A 23,132-nucleotide genomic window follows, 5' to 3' on the forward strand; every position below is an offset into this window, starting at 1 on the left:
AGAGAGGGCGGGACTTTCAACAGGTCACGTGTCTTTCCGGGACCATCAGATGCCGGCTAATCATGTCAGTGTGAATGAACATTCTAACGATTCCGGAAAAATCCAGGATGCCTTTTCCGTGAATTTTACGGAATGTCTGTGTGAAAAGGGCTCTGATGAAGTCAATACGGAAGTGACTTAAACTGTAATTTATTGACTGGCCGCTAGAGGCTGGCTCCAAAATGGAGTCAATTACCATAGACTCCCATGTTAAATGCTCAACTTTACAGCAGGAAATAATATGTTTACAGCCTGGTACAAAAAGTGTTTTTGGTCTATATAGCTAATTTTACCGTTCATGACAAATGTGATGGGGTGAATTTTTTTGTAACTCATCTGTTTAAGCCTTAAAGTTCTGCATAATTAAGGGCGTGGCCACTTGAGTGACGGGTGAACAGCCACTGTTGTCACTAGAATCAAGCGAGGCAGGAGTGGTTTCAGCAACCAGCCACCTTAGCTTCACCCATGTCCCACCTCTTTACCTATTTTTGGTTATCCGGGAGTGATGCGCGGTGACGTGTGGCCAAGATGGCGACAGCAGGCACCTATGGGGTAAGCTGTAACGTTTGCACTCCTGTCACTTACAGTGTGATTGTACAAGAATGATATTAAACTCATGATTTACTAACCCCCAAGCTGTCCGAGTTGCATATGTCCATCGTTTTTCAGACAAACACATTTTCGGATATTTTAGAAAATGCTTTAGATCTTTCAGTTGATTAAATGTAATGTTACGGGGTCCACGACCTTCAAGTCCAAAAAAAAGTGCGTCCATCCTTCACAAAATAAATCCAAACGGCTTCAGGATGATAAACAAAGGTCTTCTGAGGGTAATCTGCGTGTTGTTGTTGAAATATCCATATTTAAAACTTTATTAACGTAAATAACTACCTTCCGGTAGCGCCGCCATCTTAGTCATGTCCGCATTCAGGATGAGATCTTACGCAGCCTATGGAGGCTTCTCTGCTGCTGCTCTGTCCCCCCGCCCTCCGAATTTGTCATACGTCACTAAGAAAAGTGTGTACACTATGCTAATACTCTCTCCTGAATACAGAGGAGTCTAAGATGGCGGCGCTACCGGAAGGTAGTTATTTACGTTAATAAAGTTTTAAATTTGGATATTTCTACAACAACACCGCGCGGATTACCCTCAGAAGACCTTTGTTTATCATCCTGGAGCCGTTTGGATTTATTTTGTGAAGGATGGACGCACTTTTTTGGACTTGAAGGTCGTGGACCCCGTAACATTACATTTAATCAACTGAAAGATCTAAAACATTTTCTAAAATATCCGAAAATGTGTTTGTCTGAAAAACGATGGACATATGCAACTCGGACAGCTTGGGGGTGAGTAAATCATGGGTTTAATATCATTTTTGGCCGAAGTATCCCTTTAAAAGGATAGTTAATCCAAAAATGAAAATTCTGTCATCATTTACCCACTTTCATGTTGTTAAAACCTACATTTCTTGGTACACAAAGAAAGGTATTTTGAGGAGTGTTTGAAACCAAACTGATCGTGAGCCCTATTCACTTCCATAGTAGGAAAAAAGAATACTATGGAAGTGAATGGGGCTCACAAATCTTATTTGTATATTTTAGTACAGTCTGCTTTTGCTACTGTAATGGTCAGGTTTAGGGTTGGGGTTAAGGAAAAGATTTATCATTGCTTTTTTGATTGTATGATTTACATCAGAGGTACTCAACTTCAAGGGCCTAGAGGGCCACATTTTGATCACATAAGATACAAAGGGCCACTGGCTTATATTAATTTTTATTTAACCTTTTTTTATTCGTTTGAACCAGGTTTTCTAGATAAAGCACATTGTTGCATGGGAAAGGAGTATGAGAAAACTATAACTACACATTACTTCATAGCTTAATAAGCACAAAACATTACTGATGTTTACTTATTATTTTTAAAATAATGCACAAACTGCACAATACTTTTCTTTTCATGGAAACAGTGAAAACAGTTTTCTAGATAAAGCACATTGTTGCATGGGAAAGGAGTATGAGAAAACTATAACTAAACATTACTTCATAGCTTAATAAGCACAAAACATTACTGATGTTTACTTATTATTTTAAAATAATGCACAAACTGCACAATACTTTTCTTTTCATGGAAACAGTGAAAACAATGAACTCCAAATGATATTTCCACACATCTTAAAAACTAAGTTGAAAAGTACATGAAGTGGTATTTTCTTGCAGTCCCAGTATGGTTGCATTGTGGATTTTTACTAGTGAGAGATTTGAGTCTGCATATTTTTCACAAGTACTTTAAGTTCTGGTTGTTGTTCACTTGTAGCTGCTCTGAGATAGTCTGTGAGATGTCTATCAGTTAGACGGAAGCGGAGCTTTGATTTTATAATTCCCATGGCAGAGAAGGAGCTCTCACAAACATATGTAGATCCAAAGCAGGTCAGGATTTTCTGAGCACACTGAAATAGTGCGGGATATTTGTCCTTAGGAACGAAGGATATCCAGAATGTGTCTGCGCTTTCTTCCTTGTGCCTTTCTTTGAGAATGGTATTGTGCTGCAAGTCGATTAGCTGCTCCTCAAACACAGCCCTTTCGACTCCAAGCTGGAGATCTCTTACTGACAGTGAAGTAGAAAGTACGTCACAAGCAAACGGATTTTCCGTAAATGCCAGCACAGGTTTCATGGCCTTGATGTCTGCGAATCGTCGAGAAAACTGCTCTTTTAGTTCAGTGATGTATGGGCAGTAGGCAATGGGTGACAATGATCGTGCAACAGACTGCAGAACAGGGAAGTGTGTCAGGTCCTTTTCCTTAAGTTGTTGAACAAATAGGTCCAGTTTTGTTTCAAATGCGGACACATCATTGAACATCATCGGCAGAATTTTTTGCCTACCCTGAAGTTTGAGATTAAGTGAATTTAAATGACACGTTATGTCTGTTAAAAATGCAGCGTTTTCAATGAATGTGTCATTTAAGAGAGACAGTAAATTATGTTGACCCTTCTCTTCCAAAAACATGCGCACAGCAGGAAGCAGTTGCATAAAACGGCATAACACCTTTCCGCGACTAAGCCATCGGACCTCTGCATGCATTGCCAAGTCACCATATGCACTCTCACACTCTTCTACGAGTGATCGGAACTGTCTATGTTTCAGCGCGTGTGCAAGAATAAAGTTCACTATACGTACCACACTGTCCATTGTTTCTTTGAGTGCTCCGCCTCTTAGTTTGCTGCATAATTGCTCCTGATGCAGAATGCAATGATAAGAAAAGAATGCCGACATTTCAGGATCTTTTCTGAGCAGAGCAATTAAACCTTTCTCCTTTCCGACCATTGAAGGAGCTCCATCGGTGGTCACAGAAACAAGGTTTTTAAGATTGATGCTGTTGCCTGGACCATGGAAAAAGTTTTTTAACGCAGAGTAAATGTCCTCTCCTCGCGTCTGGCCTTTTAATGGTAACAAAGTCAGCATTTCTTCGGCAAACTTTTCCCCTTTGAGAAAACGTACCCAGACCATAAGCTGTGCAATGTCTGTGCCGTCGGTGCATTCATCCAATGCCAGACTAAAATACTCCGCACGTTCAATGTCTTTTAAAAGCTGCGAGAAGAGATCATCTGTAATGACCTCTACTCGCCTGGTAATTGTTGAGTCGGACAACTGTAGTTTAGAAATTTGTCTAATAATGTCATCCTTGTTCTTGAAATCTGAAAATAGTGTTTCCGCGCAGTCCATAAATGTATTTTTCAGAAATTCTCCTTCTGTAGCTGGCTTTTTTGCTTTTGCAATATTCCAGGCGATTTTGAACGATGCCTCCGTAACACTGTCACTGCATTTAACATGACGGTGAAACAGCGATTGTTGTGACTGAAAGCCATCTCGCAAAGTCTGTATTTTATGCTTTCTGAGATTACTGTCAGGAGGATACACGTCCTTGAAGTCCGGGTGAAGTTGTTCGTGGTGTCGTTGCAGATTAGCCCGCTTTAATACAGCAATCGTTTTTTGACAGATGAGACACACTGGTTTGCCCTTTACCTCAAGGAAAGCAAATTCAGATTCCCACGCAGGGTTAAAAGTCCTGTTTTCATCGTCCACTTTTCGTTTTTTGGTCGCCATCAAAATAATAACGTAAGAGTTGAAAAAGTTCTGTGGGTTTTGCTAATGAAGTAAACTGATTTGGCGCTTACAGACTAGTCTCGCGATAGGTTGCATGAAAATTGTACACATGTAATTTATTTTTTGAAATTATTTAAGTTATATAATAAATATAATGATTTGTTCTGTTGTGATCACATAATTTTAATAATAAAATGTAAAAGTTTTTTTTGGTGTTCATGACTTAAAAAGTGTGCTCCACCTCGCTGCACAGACCGCTCGGCGTATGACGTAAAAGTCCCGTGAGAGCAATTCAAGTCTGCGAGGCTGCGGGCCACATCTTAAAGGGACACGGGCCGTATTCGGCCCGCGGGCCGCCTGTTGAGAACCTTGGATTTACATTCTACAAATTCATATGAATTAGCCACATAAAGAGTTACAAATTTCATTGTGATTAAGTTGGAACAGATTACAGTTAACTGACAAAAAGGGTTATTATCAAGTTTAATCATTTAGATTTTTTACCTCAAACTATGCATTAGCATTAGCAGAGTCCTTTCCCTGCTTAAATGAACCGTCTGTGACACTTTGTATTGCAATGTGTTCCTAATGGTAGGTTAATACATTAGTTACATTGAACTAACAATGAACAATTCTAGGGCCCTATTTTAACTATCTTAGCGTATGGGCTAAATCGCACAGCGCAAGTGCACTAAGGATGTGTCCAAATCCACTTTTGCTAGTTTAACGACAGGAAAAATGGTCTATACGCCTGGCGCACAGTCTAAAACATTCCTGTTTTGGGCGTAACGTGCAATAAACCAATGAGGGTCTCATCTCTGATTCCCTTTAAAAGCCAGTCGCGCTCATGCCATGTCGATTCCATATCTACATGGTGGAGTTTGCAAGTGGAAAAACTGTAAGCAGAGGAAGAAGACCACCAGTTTAAGATTAATGTTAAAAAATGCATTGTGTTTTATATATTGAAATTGTTATTTGCGTAATGAAAGCTTTGGTTCTCTTAAAAGTCGTTATTTCAGTCATGTAGTAAAATAAGAAAAATAAGCAGATAAAGTATGATTTTTTATAAGAATAGTTTACAAAATGCAAAAAAGGTATGCATAAATAAAAAATACTTTATATTTGTAACAAACAGAAAATTTTTACAAACGTGTAGAGATGCGAAACGTTTTAGCACTGGGACAGCACAGTGAGTGTTTTGAAAAATATTATAATCTCACCATATCCATATCTATATATTACTGATGCGCTATACAAATAAATGTAGTTTAATAAATAAATGTTGAAAAAGTACATGGCTCATTTAGTTTACGCTAGCTAATGCATTTACTAATGTTAACAAATAAAACCTTATTGTTAAGTGTTACCAAAATGTTAACACTTTCTGTACTGTTTTCTGGCCCCATTCGACTTAGTGACAGCAAGTCCAAGTTCAAAAATATGTCAAAAAATAAAAAACACTGACAAATTTAAATCTAACAGCCAGTATTAAGTTTTTTAATTGCAAAGACTGACCTTTTTCTTAGCTGGAATCTTAGAATAACATTAGATGGTGTGAGATGCAGCTGTTACTTCAAGTATTTAAGAGAACCTTTACATGGAAATCGCTCTCGCATTTTTTTATAAATGCGTCAGATGGACATTTTTTGGCTTCTTCAAGTTGAAGTAGTTGAACTTTGAGAACACATCGTAAGGTCCCTGTTTTCTACTCCGCTACACTCCAGCAGCTCTTAAATCTGCTCCACAAAAAGATTGTTTATTCCGTGACAATAACAGTTTGCCTTATGTGTTGATACTGTTTTGCCATGTTTAACATTCCTATCCTGAGTGCCTATATATAAAGAGCTCTGCATTACTGTACAAGCAGAAAAGGTCAAATGTAGTAACGATAATAAAACTGGTTAGATGAGAATGAAAGGTATTTGATGCGAACAGGCTCACATTTTCCACTTAAGGTATTTAGGCAACATAATTGATTATTTGTACAGTGAAAACTAATGATAGGCAGATTATATATTGGAATTGTCCATTATATAATTCACCTTAATTCATTTTTTGTACCATTCTTGACATAGGTGTACAGGGGGTGAAAATTTTGAGTAATTTTGATCCTAGTCAAAATTGATCTTGCCACACCCATCGATCTAAATAAAGATAATATTTTATTTTTTATTTACCCTTTTTTAAATTCCAAAATGTCTTGTTGATGGATAATTGCATTATTTGCAATTTAGAAGAATATTTTTATATCACATATTTTTAAGTAAATATAGGTAATTGAAATTATTAAATTATCCTAATATAAACATTTGATGTATACATATAAACCCCTGGTCATTAAGTAGACCAATCATATAAATGCATGCATCAGTATAATAGTGTTTTACATTTACATATATGGATTTGGCAGACATCTTTATCTAAAGCAACGGACATACTTGCATTAGCAAGTATACATTTTATCAGTAATTGTGCTCTATAAATATACAAAAAAATACTATAATTATGTTTATATAAAAGCATATATATTTCTATGCATATGTTAATTTAGACAAAATGATTTCCAGTGTGACTGTCACATGCCATCGAGTCTATGCACTGGCAAATACACAGCCACACCCTGGTCCCTGATGATGCAGCTTTTCTAGGAAGGTGCTGAGAGAAAAACATTAGCGCTCCCTGCCAACTGTGTGTGTTGCCCTTATGTGCATGTGTTAACGTGTGATGCATACAGTACACAATGAAAAGGGATGGGTTTTGGAGGCGGAATCCAAAGTTAATGAGCTATACTTTAACACCCGAACCCCCTTCTGGCTAATCATGTTTCTGTTTGAATTAAACACACGAGTCTGAACGGTCCTCCTCTCACTTTCACATACATGCATCCTCCCTGTTTTGCGCTGCAGGCCCAGATGAAAAAATACACAACAGATGGCTTAGCGGCCTCTACAAGGGCATCTAGCCGTCTACATGGAGTTAGCTGGCAGTGGAATGCATCGCACAAAATGTGTTCGGTGTGTGTATTTTGAGATTCTTGCAGGCGCGCTAACATGTTCCACTCGATTGTAGCTCTAGCTGCCTTGTTACCATGGTAACCAGCTTTATATACTTGTCCAAGAGGCGACACATGCACACATACGTTGCAATCAGTGAGCAAAGAATGAATATGAGTATATAACATCACAGCGTTTTATTTATGGTATTTACAATGTAATTACTTTAGCAGCCATCACTTAGCGTCCAAGATGGCATTTTCCAGATGGGTCAAACAGAATACTTCTCAGAAAAAAATGTGCATCTCTAAAAAAATTTTACATTTACAATTTTGAGTTTGTCATCATGTTGGATCAATTAGAACAGATAGTGATTTAAAGGGCCTGGCAATGCCAATAATTAAACAACAAAAATCTCTATTGTTAGTTTTTTTTAAATGTCTGTTTAGGGTAAAATAGTATAAATGTTTAATAGGGAAGAGAGCCAGAAGAAGAAAGAGAGCGTGAGAGAGACTGGGAGGTCTTAAAAGTTAGTTTCTTGGCCACATTCATGAAAAGCAGTACGCTTGCTTTGGATATCCATGGCAACCTGTGAATTGAGTCTAAGAGGAGCATGGTAACAGCAGATACACTTTTTATAGTTTGACAGTGGTAGTGACCGTGTGAGTGTTTCTGAGCGAAAGAAAGACGGGGTGAAAAAAAACAGTCTGACAGTGTCTAAGGGAGAAATAAAGAGGGTAAAGAGAGGCAAAGTGGGTAAAAAGGGTCTCGGGCAGCTTGCCTAAAACCTGCCTGTCTCACAGTCTAATTCACAGTGGGCCTGCAAGAGAATGTGGTGTGCCTCCTTAAAAAAAAACAGAAACATCTTAATAATGTGTCAACAATAGGCCAGGGAGCTGCTGTGGTTAACTGATAAATGCTGGATTTATGCTTACAGACATTTTTATTGCTTTTCCAAAGAGACCACTTAAACAAGCATTGTCATGATACCAGCAACAGTTAGCTGGGATGATGGATCTCTACGTCTATCTGTTTTCACTTTCCAGGACAGGGTTTAGATTAGTCCAGGACTAGGCCTTAGTTATATAGGGGCGGTTTCCCAGACAGGGATTAGAGTAGTCCTAGACTAAAATAAAAGTAAGAACTGTCCAAACTGAAAACAACTTGCACTGACATATCTTAAAATACATCAGTACCCTTTGTTTTGCCTCATAATGCACACAAGTTATGTTTTTAGTAAGGCATGTTTGTTAAAACTAGTTATATTTCCTAATTAAACTAAGGCCTAGTCCTGTTTTAAGATAATCCCTGTCTGGGAAACCACCCCATAGTATATAAGTAGTTTTTATAAACAAACCTTACAAAAAACAATAATGGTGTGCAGTGTTGGGGGTAACGCATTACGTAATAATATTACTTTTCTGAAGTAACAAGTAAAGTAACGCATTACTTTTTAAATGTACACATTAATATTTGAGTTACTTTTTCAAAAACGTAATGCAAGTTACTTTTTTAGTTTAATTAATTTGATTTAAAAAAATTATGTACTGAATTAAACTGAACATAGTGTCATTATCCACTCTATGCGTACATGCCTATGTGGCAACAGTTGGAGTCAGAAACTGATATGGCAGGCCAGAGCTTGATATTTTTGCGATCATAAAAACATGACGTGCAAGGCCTGTACGAGATCAAGCCTCATCAAAGTAAGAAAAAGTAACACAAAAGTACCTTAAAAGTAACGTAAGCATTACTTTCCATGAAAAGTAACTAGTAATGCAATTAGTTACTTTTTTTGGGAGTAAATTAATATTGTAATGCATTACTTTTAAAAGTAACTTCCCCAACACTGCACTTATAGTGTGCATCTTGAAACCAAACAATGAGACTGATATATTTTAAGATATGGCAGTACAAGGTGTTTTTAAATTAAGGCAGCTCAAACATTCATTTAAGTTTGGGACTAGCATAAGCGCTGTCCGGGAAACCGCCCCCCATGTACTAAATTTTTATTCCAGTGAAAAGTATGCACTAATACATATGTTTGCATAGACATGTTAGTTTATTGCAAGTCTCATTGCTACATCCACAAACCTTGAATACATACAAATGATCATCCTATAGATAAAGACCGCTGTTGGACATCTATCTGAAAGAGTCTCTGTATCGTCTCTGGGATCAACAATAAATGTATTAACAATGAATTTGTAGTTAAATGTGTACAATAGACTATTAACAGAAATGAAAAAAGGAAAATAAAGTATAAAGACTTTTGGCTTAAACGTCTCATCTTCTTGTTTGAAAGTTCGAGACAGAATCTTAACAAGCAGCAACACTGGAGTTTATCTGAAGTTCTGGCTCACTCTGGTGGGCTAAAAGTGAAGCAATTCTGACAGCCTGTTCTCCAAGAGTGGGTCTAACATTGAATCGATCTGTCAAGAAGCAAAATAGATATATGTCACCATTAACAAAATACAACTGTAATAAATTCATACTGCATAAAAACTGTATTAAAATATGTAAATCTATCCATTTATTTTCTAAAAATACATCTTAAACCCTAACGTAACATACTCTTTAAAAATCAAACAGAAATCAATGTGATACTTAAAGATGAGCTTACTTGGGTCTTGGTTCCTCTCTTCTTTTCTCTGTTCTATGTGCCGGTGTATGATGGCCTGGACTTTACGCTGGTTGGCCATGATGTTTGGTTCAGCTATAACCTCACTGAGACACAGGTTGTTCTTTATGGCCACTGAAGCTGTGGATCGAGCCACCATGGGCAGCTGTTCTTGATAGGCCTTATCAGTGAAGCCTTGCTCCACCCTCTGGATGCTTTGGATCCTACATGAAACAAAACAAAAATAACAGGCAAGCTTAAACACTAATAGCACTAAAAAGAATGGAAAGTTGTACACTTAGTAAAGATAAAGGATCAAATATGACATCTGCACTTCTTGAATCCTGGTTTTAACATGCCAAAAGCTTTAGAGATACCATAAACATTGAGAGGGTCTGAATCAAATATTTATTATCAATATAAATAAATCTACATTATGATATGATATTTGTTTAGAGTGATGGCTTAGCTTAGTAGAACCGTTTGAGCCAAAGCTGGTGACTGACGTATTCCTGTGGGCGGAGTTTAGTCAAAAACTCTTATATTGATGTCATTCAGCCGGGAAGTAAAGGGCTGTAGCTCAAAAGGGCCGTTCACTGTAGGCTTTGAAAGGGGACTTATGTTAAATAAAATATATATTCGTTGTATGCTCGCTCACCTTCTGTTGGTCAGGATGCTGTAAATGTCCTGGACAAGAAGCTCTGCAGCACCAGGTTTGCAGTGGATTGTGCCATCTATGACTTCCTTCGACAAACCGATGTTTTGCTTCACCAAAAACTTTTTAAGAGCAAAATACTCATTACAGTTCCTTATTAACTTTTAGTATTTTGGTAGAAATAATTTTACACTAGTTAACATTTAAAGTGGATCAAAAAGTGAACCAAAGTGTCCTTAGAGAGGTATTGTTTAAAATTATAAGACGTTTATGAAAGGTTTTGATCCACTTCAAATGTTGACTAGTGTATATCAAGATAATAAATAAATCACAATATACAACTATTCACTATGTGACTGACTTTCTCAATTTGGGACCAGTTTGATTGCTTGGTAGGCAGTGACGCTCCATTTTCATATGAGTGCATATGGAAATCCTTTGGGAAGTACCAGGAAAATATTTCTGCCACCAGGCATCCATTGGAAAAGTCTCTTTAAGTAAAGAAAGTTGAAGAATACAAACATGATAAAGTCTTTGTTATCAATCAATGCATGGCAACATTGTTGGCTACAGATAAAAATATTATTGACCTCCCTTAAAAATTAACCCTTAAGTTTTACTACAGTAAAAAAACATGGTTACTATAGTTAAACCAGTGTAGTAATGGTTTTGCTAACAGCAATCAATTAACCAAAAACCATGGTTAATAATAATTCTTTATTACACTTTTACTTACTAAACTTTTTTACCACAAGTAAAACCATAGGTAATTTTCGTAAGGGCTAACGTTATGCTGTTCGAGATTAATATTTGTACTTTATTGCAAAAGTTTTTCATTTACTGGCATGGCTGTGTTGACTGAATTTCCTTCTTACATAAACACTGCGGGCTCTTCATGAATCTTTTTGTAAATGATAAAGGAAGTAATTAAGCTATTACAATCTTGTATCAAAGACAAGTGCAAATCTATTGAGATCAAAATACTGCTTTTGGGGCTGCAGACAGAGATTTTGTTATCTATCTTACTCACCTGCGCACGTTTTTGGTCGAAAACGATAAATCAAGACTTTGCAGCCATTTTAAAACCTCTCGTGGCAGGCCAGCCTTCTTGGGCGACGGTGAATAGGCCATAACTTAATGATTTTACGACTATGCTACGAGCTCTGTGATATTGTGTCGGTGAAAGAGGACAAAACCTTGTACATTTCTTTGTTTACTGTTGCATGGAAACCCCAGAAACACATTGTGAAGTTGGTGCTGCCACCTGCTGGTCACGTGCGTGCGTATTTATACTAGTGTGCTCCAAAACATCGAGAAAACATCAAGAAAATTCCCATTCAGAAGACATAGCCTAAGCATTAAAAACATATGATTTATTAATTAATTTTAAACTTCAGCTTCTCATCATCCAAAAAATGTAGGCTACTTGAAATTATTTTGGATTCATTGTGCATAAAATTTTGTGCAATTTTGTAAATTGGTTTAGCCATTACTTGCTTTGTTTTTTTTTAATGTTGTTTAAGGATGTGTTGTTTGGTGTCTATAAACAAAACACAGAATAATGATTACGTTATAATTAATCTTTTATTGCTACTTGCTAAATGTTATGTTCATCATAATTTCAACAATATGTAGGCCTACATCTAAGCTTCAAAACACTCCAAAGCTTTTAAGACAATAAATGGTGTATAATTTTTGTTAAATTGCTAACAGTTATTATGCAATACTTTTCAGTAAATTAAATAACTGATTTCGTCTCTGTGCATAATATGTTAAATATGTACATTTGCATTTAATGTTTTTATTATTATACTCTGAAAATATTACAACATGCAACATGCCACATAAGTCCCACAGCAAAACTGACAATATATTCTTTAAATAAAAATTAGACCACCCAAAAAAATTATTGCAAGGAATAAATGTCAGCATTTATGGTTAAAAATTATTCAGCTAGACAGCTAGTGAGGGTAAAGACATTATCTATACTGTAAAAAATCCTTCATAGCTTTTGGGAGGGGCAAATGTGGTATGCAATGCAGTCGGGAAGGACCCAAATTCTCTCTGATTTGCTGACGGCACAGCTGACACAAAGTACGGGGAGTAGCTGCAAAACAAACAATATAGTTAAAGTCTAGTCACATAAAATAGTGACTATACTGGTAAACCTGTTACTAAACTATTTTCCCCCCCAAAATAACCCCAAATCCTTACCTTCATAAATCAACAGGAAGCCCTCTGTTAAACTCCCTGGAGGAGCAACCTCTACGGGCCGTTTATACTCCAGGTTGCGTGCATTTATATCTGCCCCATATTCCAGCAGTAGCTTTAATATGCTTACACAGTCTTTCTGGGCAGCTGCATGAAGAGGAGTTTCCATATTTGAGCCTCTTTGCACATTTGCACCTACGGTGTGTGAAAATGACAAATGTAGTATACTGTAGCTTATACCCAAGATGTACAACTTTAATTATTTGTATGAATTATGAGATGCTTACCTCCGTCAAGCAGCTTGCGGGCACAGATGAACTCCTTACATTGACAAGCAGTGTAGAGAGGGGTGCCCATGTGAGGAATTTCATAATCTACATCCACACCCCACTCGACCAATGCCTCCACTAAATTGCTGTAGCCTTTAAAACAATGTGGAATAATTAAAGTGTCTTTCAACAGGTCAGCTAATTATTGCTAATATTGGTTATGTGGGGCCGTGATTCCCCAGAGCCCTTTTCCCACCTCTGCTGACTGTCTCATGGATTGGGGAAGGCTGGCACAAAGCCAGGGCCTGTGATCTAGCATCACTTTGCAAGAGAAGCTCGAGACAGCGAAGACTGCCAACTGAGCAGGCATTGAACAATGGAGTCACACCATCAATAGTTGTCACATTAACCTGAACATACAGACATAAATTACAGTGGCTGAACAACAGCATGCAGGGACATCAATAACCCTGAAAATAGCTGAAAATACAGTACATTTACTCTATACAAAACTCTGAATGTTTTACATTTTATCTTTACATGTTTTTACTACATTGTTAGGGTTGTCTTATAACTCATTGAATAGATAAAATGTTAAACAATACAAATGTAAGTCTTAATGCAATAATTTATTGTTGTTATTAATAATTAGGGTTGCGAAAGAGTGAAAAGTTTCTGGTTAATTTTCCGGAAACTTTCCATGGGAACTTAATCTGGGGAATTTTGGAAATATTGCAAATTGGAAACTTCATGGGAATTTATGGAAATTTTGTGAAATGTATATAAACTATATCATATGCAAATATAAATAAACATTTTGTTTGGTCATAAACAGACATGCATGCAAGGTAATACATGCAAGTGTCCTTTTTAAACAACTTTTTAAAATGATCTCACCAAAATGTTTTCTTTACAATGGCATAATGTCGTTGCACACTAGCTTACGCACAGAACAAGGAAGTTTTAAACAAATGTAATTTTTGTGAATACATGCAAACATTTTGACATTATTTTATGTGTTATTTTGTTCTTAAAACTACATTTTATTTCCCTCTTATAGGCAACTCTGCATTTTTTTCAAATTTAAATTTTATTCCCATTCCTGTTAATTCACATATATTCATGTTATTATTTGCCATGGAAAGTTTCCAACCCTATTAATAATAATAATAATAAATTTGACTATAAATAACAATAATAATAAAAAATATAAATAGTCAGTATTTTGACACTGTCTATAAAATCCAGGCTAAAATCTCAATTTAAATAATTGATTTCACTTTAATTTTAATATTTGATATGGCCTTACTATACAATATTAAAGATAACAAGATTATATGTTCACAGAATTTTCTTTATATTATGTAGGAGGATTTTATGTATAGTAGAAAACAGTAAATCACCAAAATGACTTTTGTTGGGTTTCACAGATTTAGTCAGTATTCATAAAGTCATTATTTAGGTAACATAGCACAGTCTACAGTACATACTGTCTTCTACAGTGTCTTGAATCACACAGGTTTTCATATAATCTCAGTAAAATAAGCCTTGGCCAAAGCTACTCAAATCCTGTCAAATGAAAATGTTACCAATCAGCCCTGCAGAGACTAACGTTGGCTCCAGCATCTATCAGGGCTCTGGCACAGGCAACATGGTTCCCTACGCACGCTTCATGAAGAGGACTAATGTGGTCTACTGTCAGCACATTCACACTGTGGCCCTGAGGACAGATTAAGAGATACAGTATGAGTATGCATTTGAATGTGCAGGATTGTCCAATTCCAGATGGTGGCAGCAGTGCCCTTTAACTATTGTGAATGACGGCTCACAGTTCTGCTTTGCACTAAATGCATATTAAATTTTTTATCCTGAAGGGTGCATGTGACCACGTATAATAAAATGACATGGTTATCCATTTACAGTTCAAACACGTTATTTGAATTACCTGAGCAATCAGGGTCTTGAGGGCCAGCAGTCGTCCTTGGCAGGCAGCATCATGAAGAGGGGAGCGATCGGACCATGAACCTAAAAAGCAAAAAGTGATTTGGTAAATTAAAGCAACCTGAAACAAAAGCAACATAAATCACAGCGGGTGCAAAAGTCAAATTAGTGACTGCTTCTATTTTGCATTACAATATTTGAATATAAAAATTACAGTATATAAAAATAAAAAGATTTGTATTTTTTTATTATATACCTCATTTCGATACAATGACAGCATGCATTTAAAGTAAGATAAATGGTTTCTGCAAAACTTTCTAAAATATGTTATCCAGTATAATTTTGAAAATATCTATAGACCATCTTGTACTTTTTTATTTAATGTAATATTGTTAATATTTGTTCACATTTGAACAATGACCTAGAAGTGCAGAATCCAAAAGATTTCTTATTAATTTTAGGTTGGCATTTCTTTGTTTTAAAAGTTTTACAGCCCAATAACCCAGTTTATTTTCAAATTTGAATAGGACTTCCTATTCAAGATCTCAGATTTCCAATTTGGTCTTAAAAAAAAAAAACTTTTACAGTATAAGTCAATGTACACACCTGAGTCAATATCCAGAATAACTGCTGATGCATTCCACACGTCATCATCATCATCTTCACCTCTCTTCATCTCTCACTGAACTACAGTATTGTATATAATGCTATGTGCAGAGGGCTAAATCTCAAACCTGATCTCCTTCATGAGACATAAGGCTTTCTATCCATCTTATTAATTTCTCTTAAACATCTACTTATTGCAATTCTGTTCCTTGTTAGCAAGCAAATTAATGGTATCAGGCATATTGGAAAAGTTCAAATTCTGCAGGACCAACTCTCTGTTGTTTACACATCAGTGTTTTTAGTTCCCATCTTCAGTTTCCCATTCAGGAACAATAATTCAAGAATCTAGCTCACTTCAGCACTTACGATATTGTGAAGCACTCCACGTACACATGAAACATATCAAAGCACCAACCTTGGCTGGTTAACCAGCTCAGCAAGACTTCCACTTTGACAGAACTTGCGTCCCTTAAGGAAAATGTTTCCTCCTTATATCATTCTCTTCAAAAATGTTTTTAAAAGAGTCACTAAAGCTGTCTGCTGTTTTCATCTGAGCTGCCCTACTTAAGTTACTTGGTAAATGCCAGACTATGGCAATCCCCTGTGACCATCCCTCAACTCTGTTCCTCTGTCCCTGATCTTAAACTCAGAGAAACGCTCTATGAAACAACTTGTTTACAGCAAAAAAAACCCTCACTGCTGTTTAAACGACCCGGTTGCCCTACACAGATTCCTAGACAACCGTATTTAGTCTGCATCACTTGCTAGACTAAAGATGATGACTGGGTTTCTTGTGTGATCAATGTATGTATGTGTCAGATGACATGGCCTCAATTCTATTTATACAACACTGTAAACAGCAGCCCGGTGGCCATGCGCATAACATGCTTAGTGAAATCCAGCATGGTGGTCATGTGATCTCATGCCATGATGCAAAGCATACAAATAGAAATGATGACAACTTGCTTTGGAATACAAAGATTATGCCTGTTTTACAACACTTACAACACCAAATTGTAAAATGTTCTCCCCTAGCAGGTCCTTCACACATGCAATGACAGCTGCCATAAATAAATCCATGGCACACATTGCAGTAAAACCATTGTGCATGTGCAATAATACTAATACTGCTCCAAATATATCTATGCAAACATCATGGGCAAAATGTTGGGGCTAGGAAATTAAACCCACACTTCTGCTGTCACAGTGGTGTACTTACCATAACCTTGACCATTACCATAGAAGTCAGCTGAAATCCGGGCAGCCTCCCTGCGGTTGCCTTTGATGATATAGAAGTGTGTGAGTAAATTTAGGGTGATTCTAACAAAAAGTTTGAAGCAAAAGAGGGCCAGGATGGTAAGGTAAACATTGGACAGCTGTGCTGCAAATGGTCTGTATTCCTCAGTGGTTTCTGTCATGGCTGTGTGTGTGTGTTAAAATGTTTTGGAAATGATTATGCATACAGACTTTGCATGCTACCCCAACAGCACCCCCTATACATTTGGGCCTTTACTGCAGCTCATATGAGATTAGACTTTTATTGATAGACACAGATTCATTAAATTTGGGGAAATATTATAAAATTAAGACATTGACATACTGACATAAAAATGTGAAATTGTTTAATTAAACTTAAATACTGTAATGAAAAAGATCAAAATTTTCTTTCGATTTGACTGTAACGCTTCCGTTCGCGCATGCGCATGTTTAAATCATTGGCGGGTTTCTTACGTCACCCGTCGCGCTAAAACATACACGGTAGACGTTTTAGCACTTGCATCTGATTGTTTATAATTTGCTTGAATACTGTAATATAATATAGATCGCAATGGTCGAGGGTCCGGGATGCACCTTAAATGGTGAGAAGATTCGCGCAAAAGTTCAAAAGGGACATAAAGTTTTAGACATACACGGGACTGAAACGAATACATCAGTAAGTACAGGGCACTGGGCAGTCCAATGTGATGAGTTTTATTTACACTTCTGTTATTAAAAGCATAGCGCTGTAATGTCTTCTGCATTTTAAATGTTTACTCGTATCTCTATCTAGTCAGCTGGCAGCAGCCCGAGCTCCTTTCAGATCTTTATGGGCTGTGAGTTTACAGGAGTGGAAACGTTAGGCAAAGAGATGTTCATGTATTTTGGCTTAAGAGCTCTAAGGTGAGTAGAAAACACAATGTGATATCTAAAGTCTTATAGATTAAAGTCTGCAGTAAATTAGTGATTTGTTAGTCATAATGGACAAAATCATATGTACACATGAAAGGGATAGTTCGCCCAAAAATGAAAATTCTTCATGAAACTCATTTTCTCATTCTCATGTTGTTCTAAACCTGTATAAATTTCTTTTTTTCTGATGAACACAAAAAAATATATTTTGATAAATGATGGTAAGTACACAGCTGACTGTAACCATTGTCTTCCATAGTAGGAAAAACAGTTCAATCAGAAAAAAATAATTAATTCAGGTTTAGATCAACATGAGAATGAGAAAATGATGACATAATTTTTATTTTTGGGTGAACTATCCATTGAAGACGGATTGAACTGATATACTGAAATACTGAATATTAAAAAATATATACTAATTGTTTTTGCTTTGTAATGATAATTTTGTCCTTGTAAAAGAGCAATTCATTGTATTGGAATGATGTAAATCTGAAAATATGAATTTATTTCAACGATATAAATGCAATAGTTTACAACAGTGGTTCTCCAATTTGTGTTGGGTCCATCACTTTACAGCCCCCCAATAAAAATTCATGACATAAAACAAACCATATCTTAAACTACAAATTTGACTGAAAAAATATAAAATAATACAGTGTAGTGCTGTTGGTTAGCCTTATTTTTCTGAGGTAAATTACACAGAAGTTATGATAAATGAATGTATTTTATAAAGTTGTTATAAAACTGGGGCCCCGGCACCATCTTGCGCCCCCCAGTTTGGGAACTGCTGGTTTACAAGCGTGTGTATTGATTTGGTGTATTTTAACTTTATCTGTTAAATTTATTTGGAAAAATGTTGTCTAATCTCTACATTGTAAATGTATCTTGCTTCAGATTGCATTTTGGCATGAATGGTTCATTGAGGATAAATCCCCAGAAAACTGATTTGAATGGAAAACCACCAGCGCTGGTTATTCAACTTTCTAATGATGTTGTTTGTTTCTTTGAGACAACTGTAGAAATCAGGTACAATTTATACTATTATAAAAATGTTATATATTCTTTGTGTTTCATATAACAAGTATTTCTGTATAAGGATTAGACCTAAATTTAATCCTGGATTACATTGCATCTTCACTCAAAGTCTGTCACAGTCGAACAGTTTATCCTAATGTTCATCTTGGGGGTCATTTTATTAACTGCAGCTCTTAAACAGGTGACTTTTCCCATTCAGAAATGCTTGCCATACTGGATTAAATTCTTAACTGCCAATGCCTCAGCAAAGTCCAGACAGCTCAAACTCTTTTCAGCTTTTTTACACTGAGCCTTCAAAGATTTTGACCCCTCAGGGAAAAGTAATTCTGTTTACATTTCCTAGACTCACAGAAGACTGTAAGCAGAAAGTAAAAGCCATGGAGAGTCTAGATGTCTGTTCACCCAAGTTTAGTTTCTCTCGGGCGGTGGAGGCTGTGAAGAGAGAGAGTGCAAGAATGCTCTGTGATGTGCTTTTGGATCAATCTGTTCTTCCTGGTGTAGGAAACATTATTAAAAATGAAGCCCTTTTCGACAGTGGTCTTAACCCTGCTGTCAAGGTACTATTTGCTTTGTAAAGTCCTAGGCTTGCACCCATGTGTCATTTGGGTGTAACAGTTGAGTGGATGTCTTACCTATTTGGCTTGAGGTTTTGAAGTGTTATTTTCCAATTAAATCTGCTGTGCTTTGCTTTATAGGTCAAACAATTGACTGATGAACAGGTCCATCATCTTGTGAAGATGACGCGAGATTTTACACTCCTGTTTTATAAGGTACCTTATTCAGTGCTCAAATATTTCCTATAATTTACTATAATATACATTGCTTCTCAAAACATCTATCAAAATTTGTGTTAGTTTAATGGAATAGCCAATGTTCATGCATATTTACTTGAATTTAAGATTATACACTCTTAAAGGAATAGTCTGCTCATTTTCAATATTAAAATATGTTATTACCTTAACTAAGAAGAGTTGATACATCCCTCTATCATCTTAGTTCGTGCACGTAAGCGCTGGGGCGCGCTGCGACACTTCGATAGCATTTAGCTTAGCCCCAATCATTCAATGGTACCACTCAGAGATAAAGTTAGAAGTGACCAAACACATCAACGTTTTTCCTATTTAAGACGAGTAGTTATACGAGCAAGTTTGGTGGTACAAAATAAAACATAGTGCTTTTCTAAGCGGATTTAAAAGAGGAACTATATTGTATGGCGGAACAGCACTTTTGGGAGTACTTCGACTCGGCGCAGTAACACCCTTCCTCTCCCATTATGAGAGGGAGAAGGGGAGCGGATTTTTCAGGCGAGTTGAAGTACTCCCAAAAGTGCTGTTCCGCCATACAATATAGTTTCTCTTATAACCTAAAGATGCTACCAGAAAGATTGTTACAGAACATGTTTTTACCAAAATTAGTCAAAATGGATTTATTGCATTTGGTGGTAATATAATTACTATTGTAAACTTTAGTAATATTTCATGACATGCCATCGACTAAGAATGCACTATGCATGAAAACCTAATGGCAGCGTCCACAGCTTAAAATGACATTATTGTTTGAAGTAATGAAAATATTTAATGTTTCTATCAATGGATTTTAATAACAGAAAGCAAATATAAAATTGAGGCGCCCTTTAGTGTTATATATACATGTTGTTTTAGATTAAGCTGCATTATGCACCAAATGGCAATAGCTTATAAAACAGTTTTAACCTAATTAAAGGGGCAGACAGTTAATCTGTCTTATGATTGCTGAGATATTATATAATTGATAGAACTGTGAAAAAAATAGCAAAAAAATACTTGTTAGCATCAGCCCTTTTCAAGCTCTTAATTTATTATCTTTCAAAACACTGAAAATCTAAGTGAACTAATGCTGGAACGTTGTGAGATTTGTCCTTAAGCATTTTACATTTTGCTTCTAACTTTTCTTCCAGTGTAGAAAAAATGGATCTCCACTTTACAAGCATTACAAAGTGTACAAACGTCCAAACTGCGGCCAATGCAGTGGAACCATCACCGTCTGTCGACTAGGAGACAATGGCAGGATGACATACTTCTGTCAGCGCTGTCAGACAGGTGATCCAAGTGAAATCAACATCAGGTGCGCTGCACATCATCTCGCATACATTGTTTTGTTTTTCTACATACACACACACTTATACACAGAGATCTAAACACTCGTCTTTGCAACTTGACAGTAAACTCCCAACTCGTAACAGTTTGATTGGATGGGTATATCAGGGTGAAATGTGCAGTAGTCATGATGATGAGGTGGCAAAGAAAGAGGAAGAGGAGTGGGCGTGTCCCCTTTGTACTCTCATCAACCTCCCAAGCCACAAATCCTGCGAAGCATGTATGAGCCCCAGACCAGAAGGTACGTTTCAGACAGGGACGCACCTACAGAACAGATGTTATGCAAGCCTAATCTAACAGCCTTTTGATTTAACTTTTTCTTAGTGTCTAAAGAGCCCCCAAAGCTGGAACATTCATCCTTGAGTCGAGACCTGATCCGCTACCCCTGCAATGCTTTCGGCAAACCCCTGCAGGAAATAAAGATAAATCGCAGAGCTGCATTTGGGAACACCACTCTAGTCCTAACCAGCCTCAGTGCAAAACCTGACTCTCCTTTAAGTCTTGCCATTAACCAGACAAACACTCCAGAGACGGCGAGGGGTCCGAGTGGGCGCAGCAACTTGCAGCAGAAAAGTCACAGTAATGGGAATAGTGGGATGTGGTTCAAAGGCAATGAGCAATATAAAAGAGAATCTCCGGCAGACCACAGTCAACCTAACAAGAGAATGAGAACCATGAATGGAGAACTTCCTGGAGGAAGCATGCAGCACTCGGGGAGGTGAGCGAGTTAAATTATGAGATGGTATTATCAGTTAGGTTTTAAGCATCTATAAACCGTAGTTCTTAATATGACAGTTAAGTTAAAATGTAAAATATAAATATTATCTTGCCATAATTACACAGAGACGCACAGAAAAATGATGCCTCCTTATCCACCACCCCCTGCTGCAAAAGTCATCACCGACCATGTGCCCTTAGGGTGGTCACTAAGGATGGAGAGAACAAAGGCAGACAGTTTTACACCTGCGCCCTCCCCAAGGAGACTCAGTGTAACTTCTTTGAGGTAAGAGGCACAAAATGCTTTCACTATTACCAGATTACCAGCCAGGTGTGACCAGTCTACCTCTATTAATCATCATCTTACTTATTACTTCATATTTTTATTTTTAAAACTGTTTTTTTAATGTAAAGTATAAAAACACATCATTTGCTTCCTTAGAGCAACATATTTTGTGTCAACACATTTTAGAGTAAAAAATAGTAATGTAATTGCCATTTTTTGCTGATTTCAAGTGTGATTTTTGTAACAGTGGGCAGATCTGCATTTTCCCATGTGTCATCATGGTAAACGGACTCTAATGAAGACCGTTCTAAAACTGGGACCAAATAATGGGCGCAACTTCTTCACATGCCCAGTTAAAATGGGGAAGCAATGTAATTTTTTCCAGTGGGCTGAAAATGGGCCTGGCATCTCCAATCTTCCTGGCTGCTGACTTCATACATTACTTCCAACTCAATGTGATTAAAATTACTTTTTTAATTAAATAAATGTATTGAATTCTTAAAGAAATGTAATCATGTTATAAATATTTTTTTATACAATTCTTATAGGGCTGCCACTAATGACTACTAACACTAACTAGTTTATCGATTAATTGATTATTCAACCAACTAATTTACCACCAAAAATAAACATTCAATCAAGCATTCCTAAATCCCAGTTATTTTAACATGGCATACTCTTTTTATATTGTATAAAAATACTATTTACTAACTGTATATATCTGTGTGTATTTATAATCAGGGCCGCTGCAGGCCAAATGGGTGCCCTAAGTGCATTTTTACAGTAGTTAAAAAAAACAACAACAACAAAATCACACACAACTATAGTATGTGTGAGAATAAAACTTTATTAAAATGCTATTGTTATAAATTATAACTGTATAACACAAACTTCAATTATACAAATATGCAATTATATATTATAGCCTATATTTCTGCATCTGTACCTGTGTAGCTAATGAACTTTAGCTTAATCTAATGTGAGAAAGCTAATCTTACATGTCAGTATAAATCCAAGCAATTTTGAAGGATGTCTTTCTTGTAAATTAAAAGTCAGCTTTAAGAAAACAGCAGATGTCTATCAAAAGCAAAAGGTGTTTGTTTGATTTAACACTCAAGCATTCAGTTAAGCAGGTTTTGAAAATTCAAATAATAAGGGTAGTATAAACCATTTTGGAGTAGTTTTTATCGTTTTATCACGTTACATTTATAATTTATTTAGAATAAATATTTTTTATACTGAAAAAGCAATAATATCCAAAATAAATTATATTTCATAATTATTTTTTTTTAAATTATATTAAATTAAATTATATTTATTTAAAAAAAATGTATTTCATTTTTTTTCCGTTTT

The 23,132-nt window shown here is 36.3% G+C and overlaps 4 protein-coding genes across 6 annotated transcripts; 1 reads left to right on the top strand and 3 right to left on the bottom strand.

The window, feature by feature from the left end:
• Positions 1-2,285: 2,285 nt before the first annotated feature.
• On the bottom strand, positions 2,286-4,142 carry LOC141280868 (general transcription factor II-I repeat domain-containing protein 2-like). The gene has a single exon (XM_073812095.1). The coding sequence runs from the start codon at positions 4,140-4,142 to the stop codon at positions 2,286-2,288; it is 1,857 nt and encodes a 618-aa protein (XP_073668196.1).
• Positions 4,143-9,197: 5,055 nt separating this feature from the next.
• spata4 (spermatogenesis associated 4) lies at positions 9,198-11,607 on the bottom strand. Its single transcript, XM_065270309.2, has 5 exons — positions 11,441-11,607; positions 10,772-10,901; positions 10,414-10,532; positions 9,759-9,979; positions 9,198-9,567 (listed from the first exon to the last, which is right to left on the bottom strand). Exons 1-5 carry the CDS (start codon positions 11,539-11,541, stop codon positions 9,455-9,457), a joined length of 684 nt encoding a protein of 227 aa, XP_065126381.1. The 5' UTR covers positions 11,542-11,607; the 3' UTR covers positions 9,198-9,454.
• Positions 11,608-11,827: 220 nt separating this feature from the next.
• Positions 11,828-16,875, bottom strand: asb5a (ankyrin repeat and SOCS box containing 5a). Of its 2 annotated transcripts, none has more exons than XM_065272735.1 (7): positions 16,657-16,875; positions 14,836-14,915; positions 14,503-14,610; positions 13,147-13,300; positions 12,909-13,043; positions 12,625-12,816; positions 11,828-12,517 (listed from the first exon to the last, which is right to left on the bottom strand). In XM_065272735.1, exons 1-7 carry the CDS (start codon positions 16,853-16,855, stop codon positions 12,390-12,392), a joined length of 996 nt encoding a protein of 331 aa, XP_065128807.1. In that variant the 5' UTR covers positions 16,856-16,875; the 3' UTR covers positions 11,828-12,389. The 2 variants fall into 2 exon arrangements, with proteins under 2 accessions (XP_065128807.1, XP_065128812.1); XM_065272740.1 differs by lacking the exon at positions 16,657-16,875 and adding an exon at positions 15,438-15,843 and having other exon boundaries at positions 11,829-12,517.
• A 294-nt stretch (positions 16,876-17,169) lies between these two features.
• Positions 17,170-22,469, top strand: neil3 (nei-like DNA glycosylase 3). Of its 2 annotated transcripts, none has more exons than XM_065272758.1 (10): positions 17,170-17,370; positions 17,488-17,597; positions 18,501-18,632; positions 18,985-19,198; positions 19,337-19,411; positions 20,578-20,744; positions 20,842-21,017; positions 21,110-21,494; positions 21,620-21,779; positions 22,027-22,469. In XM_065272758.1, exons 1-10 carry the CDS (start codon positions 17,266-17,268, stop codon positions 22,207-22,209), a joined length of 1,707 nt encoding a protein of 568 aa, XP_065128830.1. In that variant the 5' UTR covers positions 17,170-17,265; the 3' UTR covers positions 22,210-22,469. The 2 variants fall into 2 exon arrangements, with proteins under 2 accessions (XP_065128830.1, XP_065128823.1); XM_065272751.1 differs by having other exon boundaries at positions 21,101-21,494; positions 22,027-22,450.
• Positions 22,470-23,132: the final 663 nt, after the last annotated feature.

This window comes from Paramisgurnus dabryanus, chromosome 16, assembly GCF_030506205.2.
Source record: "Paramisgurnus dabryanus chromosome 16, PD_genome_1.1, whole genome shotgun sequence".
Lineage (NCBI taxonomy): Eukaryota > Metazoa > Chordata > Actinopteri > Cypriniformes > Cobitidae > Paramisgurnus > Paramisgurnus dabryanus.

Coding starts and splice junctions, on each gene's coding strand:
- LOC141280868 (XM_073812095.1), bottom strand. CDS start 4,142: ATGGCGACCAAAAAACGAAAAGTGGACGATGAAAACAGGACTTTTAAC.
- spata4 (XM_065270309.2), bottom strand. CDS start 11,541: ATGGCCTATTCACCGTCGCCCAAGAAGGCTGGCCTGCCACGAGAGGTT. Junction 10,902..11,440: donor TCGACCAAAAACGTGCGCAG/GTGAGTAAGATA, acceptor CTTTACTTAAAG/AGACTTTTCCAATGGATGCC. Junction 9,980..10,413: donor AGCATCCTGACCAACAGAAG/GTGAGCGAGCAT, acceptor TGTTTCATGTAG/GATCCAAAGCATCCAGAGGG.
- asb5a (XM_065272735.1), bottom strand. CDS start 16,855: ATGACAGAAACCACTGAGGAATACAGACCATTTGCAGCACAGCTGTCC. Junction 14,611..14,835: donor TCAAGACCCTGATTGCTCAG/GTAATTCAAATA, acceptor ATCTGTCCTCAG/GGCCACAGTGTGAATGTGCT. Junction 12,817..12,908: donor CCGCAAGCTGCTTGACGGAG/GTAAGCATCTCA, acceptor CACACACCGTAG/GTGCAAATGTGCAAAGAGGC.
- neil3 (XM_065272751.1), top strand. CDS start 17,266: ATGGTCGAGGGTCCGGGATGCACCTTAAATGGTGAGAAGATTCGCGCA. Junction 17,371..17,487: donor GGACTGAAACGAATACATCA/GTAAGTACAGGG, acceptor ATCTCTATCTAG/TCAGCTGGCAGCAGCCCGAG. Junction 17,598..18,500: donor TTTGGCTTAAGAGCTCTAAG/GTGAGTAGAAAA, acceptor ATCTTGCTTCAG/ATTGCATTTTGGCATGAATG.